Raw genomic sequence first — 6,577 nt, 5'->3', positions numbered from 1 at the left:
TTGTGAAAACATTGTGATCCATGTTGAGGAGACAGAGAAAAATAACTTTCACTTATTTATAATCTGGTTTTTAGGTTAGTTCCCCCTTTTTCTACATCGAGCCACGGTTCAGAGATGAGAAGACTTGAGAGGACAAAATAGCACAACACTGATCCTGAAGCGGTCGTGGCATGCAGTTACTCAGTCCTGTCGGCAGGGGGCGGTGTCAAAATGAAAGCTGTATGTGGGCTTGTACTTCCGGATTTTGTTTCTTCTATGGAGGAAATGTTTAGTTCAAAACAAACGCTTTGATCACTGTCGCTGAGTTTTCTCCTCGTTGTAACGTTACTCCTGGGAGACATTATAGTAACGTAAGTACACAACACTTTTTAATGCTCATCTCGCTGTTTCGCCGTGTTTGTTTTGTGAGTGTAATGGTCGCTGAGCAGTCACGGATCACGATCCTTCAGATAATTCTGCATGCATTAGGTGTTTTCTTCTCTACATATGTTTTCTTTCCTCCCAGATTTACTGACTGATTCACGGCTCCATGCGTTTCTGACTCATTCTTTAGTTTTTCCCATGACAGATTACATCTTCAGTAACGCCACGCAGTCTTCAACTCTTTATAAGGCACTCATAGAAATTCTTGGGAAATTAAAAATGTAACCTTAGAATATCTCTTGAATTACTTTCTATGGGGCTTTTGAGTCTATATTTCATGTCTTATGCTACAAATGTAAACATTTCCGTTTTTCAACTACATGTCTACAATTTCAATAAAAGGGTAAAACACAGTGGTGTTGATTTTATGAGAAATGTGAACTAGAAGTGTCATTTTCTTAATTTCCACTTTCAAGAAAGAAAGCCAGCTGTTATCAAAGAACATGCTCCATAAAGCCTGAGTGAAGATGGTGTGTAGGGTTTCACAATTGTTTGGCCTCAATATAAAATCAGTACAACTTATTTCATGTCTAAAAAAAAAAACACACACTTATTTGCACCTGAATAATCTACCAAACTCAAATTTCCATGGTGTGCGTATTCCGTGATCACTGGACGGTTGCTTTGGTTCCTATGCAATTTGTTTGTAAAGTACTTCTAGTATTTAAGTTATTCTCAGTTTCAAGGTTGATTCCGAAATTTTATTGTGAAGGAGCTATTTGGAGATACTGATAATGTGCATGTCAATGTTGTGTACATTCCCAGTTAAGACTACCAGAATCCATGGAGACGTCAGAGCCAGGCCAGGCAGATGGAGAGGAGCGGCCAGTGGATCTGCGACCTCGGACGCGCTCCAACCCAGAAGGAGCGGAGGACCGCCGCAGCAGCACGGGAAGCCTTGGCGGCAATAGCAACCCGAGCATACCCCAGCCCGCTGTGGGGAGTCGTGTGGAGGGTGAGGGTGAAGCCTCGACCAGTGACAGCCCTCCAAGCTCCACTATCACCACTGTATCTGTGGCTGCAGCTCAAGTTGCACCTCCAACTGTGACTTCGGGTGTAGCAGCAGCAGCAGCAGCAGCCGCCAGTGGCACCATACCCATATCCGTCCCTCTACCATCACAGATCCGGTTGCGAGCTCCCCGAGTGAACTGCCCAGAGAAAGTGGTAGGTGCACGATCATCTCTGGTTCACGACGTTTCCCAGGTGTAATCAGACTGATGTCAGCGTGTTCTTGTTTTCAGATTATCTGCTTGGATCTCTCTGAAGAGATGTCTTTACCAAAGCTGGAGTCCTTCAATGGGTAATATGCAGCTCTGCACACCTTTGGTTTCTAGTGACAGTGTGTAAGAACTCTTATCACTAATCTGTCTATTTTTCACTTTAGATCTCAAACAAACGCTCTGAATATTTCCCAAAAGATGATCGAAATGTTTGTCAGAACGAAACATGATGTTGACAAACGGCATGAGTTCGCTCTGGTTGTCATCAATGATGACGCTCTGTGGGTAAGTAGAGGAAGCTGTGTTCACACTCATGTTTCACTTTTGTCTTCTTGACCAAAGCAGAGAAGGAAAGGCTGATGAAAAAGTATAAAGTAGTCAAAACCACAACAAGCGCTCGTCTTCAAGGGGTCAAGTTGAAGTTTGGTCGTCTTTTTCCTCTTGTGAGGTCAACAGATTATAATATCCTAAAACAGGTTAATGAGTTGTGAACACATTCAACACTGAACATAGTTCTGTAGTAAGGATGCCCTTGCTTGTTTTGTTGACGCCTGTTTTGTGTTTGTTTGTTTTGTGAGCGTGCGGGTTATCCGTGTGATATCTCATTTGAGGCATGCTTGCATATGTTGCAGCTATCAGGTTTCACGTCCGATCCCAGGGAGCTGTGCAGCTGTCTGTATGATCTGGAGACCAATGTGTGCGAGTCCTTCAGTATCCTTTCCATCACAAATGAAGTATAAAGCGGTCATTGTAGGAAAACCTACAATGAAAGAGCTTTTTCTGTATGTTGAGCCTTGGCCTTAACTGTCCCGTTAAGACCTGGAAGATCTTCTTAATGTCATGTAAGTATATAGAGATGATAAACCTGCAGCACACGTATTCAAATTTATAACATACCCTGTTGTTGTTTTTTCTTTTATTGAAAACTTTTCTCTTAAACTTCTAGACGTCAGAAAATTGAGCTGCCCGTATTGGAGAACGTTCAGACAGATTCGCCCCCATATGTGGTGCGGACAGTGCTTATTTACAGCCGCCGTGCCGGGCAGCTCCAGTTCAACCTGTCTGAGGCCGTCAGTGTAAGTACAACAGCTTCTTTTCTTTCTCCCGTTTTAAGTGTTTCTTTTCATAAAAAACAGTTGTAAGTTGTATTTTTGCTGTAGCTATGGTTCATGTCGCCATTGGTTGCAATTCCTGTCTCTTGTTCTGACACCATCAGGCAGTTAGTCATCTCATATTGTAAAACTCAGCTGCCCAACAGAAGCAACGCACACTTTGCACCGCTTCATAAGTCATAGTCAAGTCAGAAAACAAGTTATTTGACTATATTATCTGACTGCATAAAGTTAAAATGTGATCATTACATTTTATGTGTCATGAACAAAGGACAGCAAAAAAAAAAGATGACTCGTATCCGATGACAAACTTGGGGGGGGGCCTTCAATATTTATATCTGCAGTGATGCTACTGGTTTGTATACAGTTATAGTTTGTACAGAATTGAATCTGCACAAGTGACACATATTTGTGAGATAGTGAGCGAATCATAACTAGATCATTAATTGTGGTTCAGGTTTGTTCTTCACCTAATTTCGTGTCACATGTGATGCATTGATGGATTATGTATGATTTGTGTTCAGTTTGTTTATTGTATTGATCAGGTTTGGTTCTTTGAAATCATTCTTTCATTCATTCGTTGAAAGATAGAATTTAACTGGGTTTATTTGTAATAATGTGGTGGTTTGATGTCATTCGGGTTTTGGATAAAAGGTGGAGGTCATAAGAATTGTGATCTGTGGTGGAAGAATTAAGATTAAAATTATTGTCATGATTGATTTATTTGGGTAAGTACACTAAAGTTGTTCTTGTGAGTCCAAATGTGTAAATATTAGAATGCTGAGTGTAATTTGAACGTGATGAGTTATTTAATCCATCTACTGGGTGAATTATGTTGGTTGGTCATATCTGATTCTGATTATTAGTTCAAGTTTTTATTACAGCTTTATTGGTTTGAAGAAAGTGATGGAGAGATTTTATTTGAATGGCTATTCTGCTCCTTTCTTTACGGCCATGAAGCTGATATTTACTGCTCTTTTCTATGTTAAGTTTAGGCAGGCATTCAGGAAGAAAATTACAATAACTTCTGGGAGGATTGAGCTTTTATGAGAACGTGAAACTCACTTGTCTATTTAAACTTAAAGTCATGAGTGTTTTTCCGTTCTGTTCCAGAAAATGCTGCAGTCGCCATATTTTTACTTTGATTTGATATATTTACACAACGGCGAGGAGCTCGAAGAAGGGACCAACTGGGTGGTGAGTGGACCGGATGTTAGAGGGTTTTTGTTAGTGTCATGACGCACACCAGGCAAAAGAAGGGAGTTCGACAATCCTTTTTATGAAGTTGAGGATAACAAATCTTCCTTGTTTGCAATGCAGTACACAGAGTATAGCCGATTAACCACTGGTATCATTTCATGGTAGGGTGTAGCGCCATGTCTATGCAAATAAATACCGTCGTCAAGTAGATGCAATTTCTGTTTTTTATCATTTTATAGTGCAAAAGAAGAGAACTCATCCCGCTGGTGGTTTTACAGAGCAAACTTTAAATATAGTCAGGAACCTTCTACATGATTTCACCTTTGCTATTATTTTAAGATGAAACATTTGGTTTTCGTTGTAGTTTACTTTATGTTGACAACCTGCTGAAAATGTCATTGATAATTCATAATATTGTTTTGATTGTTTTTGCAGAGTACTTTTAATATTGCAAGGTGGAGATTGTAAGAACACATTAGCTTGTCAAATTTGATTTAATATCCAAATAACTCGACCATAGAATAGGCCATAGAATTCATGAAAAGTACTTTTACTTATCATAATCCAGTCGCATTTTGCAGTTCATTATAATGTACATTAACTTGATAGAAAGTTTTGTAATTGTGGTTAATCATTTCTACACAGTTTCTGCTGCTGTTGTGTTGTGTACTACTTCTACCATTAACACTGCAGCCTAAACATAACATAACCTCATAAGCTCACACAGCATATTTTTATAATAATGATTATTATTATCTGACATATTTCAACCAACTTTGATACAATAGCAGATGCTGCTATTGTTTGAGTATGTGCAAGTTTTCTACGCAAATGTAATGTAATCAAGCTTTCAGTCCCTGGCGTCATGACAAAATCACAAGACCAAAATGGTGTTACTATTTTTAGATTGTTAATAAGCCTTAATAAGTGATTTTACATTAAATGAATAGACTAGTTGGTGTAAGTCCACTTATTCCCACTAAAAACCAGACTGACATGTACAATCCACTCAAACATGGTGGACATATCATCAGGCTAAATACATGGGAGCCATTTAACACATTAATAGATACAAACATTGAATACAGTTCATTTGATTCAGTTGTGGAAACAAACACGAACTCATGCGCCTGCTTTTTGGTTCTTTCTGGTCTGATAACAACGTTTCCATTTCCTCCAGTTGAACTACATGGCATTCTGCAAACTTGCCATCAAGGAAATGTGTTATTGCTACGAGGCTTCACTGAATGGACCTGTCTCCAAGCTGTACAACTGTATGGCCAAACTTTTGGCCCACCCGTTACAAAGACCTTCGCAGAAGAAAGCCTCACACAGCCTGCTGGAGGAAGACGACTCTCAGGATGTGGAAGCGACGGTCTGAAATGTTACGGACTTAAAAAAAGCCCCGCCACTCCGTGAAGTACAGTAAATACACACATATGTACTATTAGTCTATCAGAACAAACATACACGTTTGTCAGAAGTCCACATATTTTGGAATTCACTGCTGTGAATCAATGATTTCAGCAATATTTTATTGTAATTTTAAAGGGTCTTTTTTGTTTGTTTTCTTTTTACATTGCTTTGTTGCCTACAAATCAATTTTCTTCTTGATAATTGATTAGTCAGTGATTGTCTTGATCTATGGAAATAAACTGTTCTTGTTTTCAGATGTGAGATTTCTGTAAGCCTCCTTGAAATGATGTAATGATTCTGTAACGACGCAGGAAGACGAGATGATGGTTATTTAATGCTTTTTAAAAGCTGATTATTTTTAAGCGATTTTTGTCTTAACGTGGGAAATCAAAGGGCATGGTTTGATTTTGTCCATAAACAGGTTTCTGAAAGTATGTAATTTACAGGTTTTTGTCTTTTTCCAGTTGGTCACCTTTGTTATGTGTGTCCTGTTTTATAAGGCACAGATGACAAACATGTTTTCGTGCATAAGTGTTTTTTGTTGTTGTTCCTTCACATTGATCTCTATGAATGTTTAGTTATTTAAAAACAAAATCCAGATGAACTTTTAGAATTCCTTCCCATGAATTAAAGCTGCAGGATAAACCTTTTTTGTGTGTGTTCCATCTTTTATAGTATTGGTTTGGGGTGAGGAGGTGGGTGGGTTGTAGTTCTGCCCAGCAGGTGGCAGCAAAGGCCCTCTTGAGGGAAACGAGACTGGCTCAGAGAGCTGAGACTCAACACCTTGGAAATCAGCATCAAATGTCTAAAAATCACATTTAATTCCCTAAACTGACGGTTATTGAGTTTCTCAGATTCAATCCCGAGCCAAATGATGGTTAGACCATCTTTTTTTTGCCTAAATTTATTAGTCATTGTCATTAGTCATAAACATGCATCTGTGTTACCTGACAGCATGAGGTGATGGAGCTGGAAGAGTATCTGTTATCCAGATTTGGCATGACTATTACCCCTGTCATTTTAAAGATGTCAAGTCGGTTATCTCTCGAGGTGTTTTGTCACAGTCTAACGTCGTTTGGTTTCCTGTTTATGTCCAGAAGGTATCTTAAGTCTCTGTCCTGACTCTTCATCTTCTGTCACTCCAGACCTCCTTCATAGATTAGTTTCCCCCCCTCAAAATGCAGGTTGTCAGGGAGACAATGGGCA

General features: G+C 39.2%; 1 protein-coding gene across 1 annotated transcript; it reads left to right on the top strand.

Moving 5' to 3' along the window:
* The first annotated feature begins 215 nt into the window (after positions 1 to 215).
* On the top strand, positions 216 to 6,021 carry babam1 (BRISC and BRCA1 A complex member 1). Its single transcript, XM_080474007.1, has 9 exons — positions 216 to 350; positions 1,189 to 1,587; positions 1,665 to 1,723; positions 1,808 to 1,928; positions 2,276 to 2,354; positions 2,461 to 2,485; positions 2,590 to 2,719; positions 3,869 to 3,952; positions 5,136 to 6,021. The coding sequence occupies exons 2-9, from the start codon at positions 1,207 to 1,209 to the stop codon at positions 5,334 to 5,336; spliced, it is 1,080 nt and encodes a 359-aa protein (XP_080330133.1). The 5' UTR covers positions 216 to 350; positions 1,189 to 1,206; the 3' UTR covers positions 5,337 to 6,021.
* Positions 6,022 to 6,577: the final 556 nt, after the last annotated feature.

Source organism: Lipophrys pholis (genome assembly GCF_963383615.2).
Source record: "Lipophrys pholis genome assembly, chromosome: 10".
NCBI classification, from domain to species: Eukaryota; Metazoa; Chordata; class Actinopteri; order Blenniiformes; family Blenniidae; genus Lipophrys; species Lipophrys pholis.
This window is presented reverse-complemented; position numbering and strand designations above follow the sequence as displayed.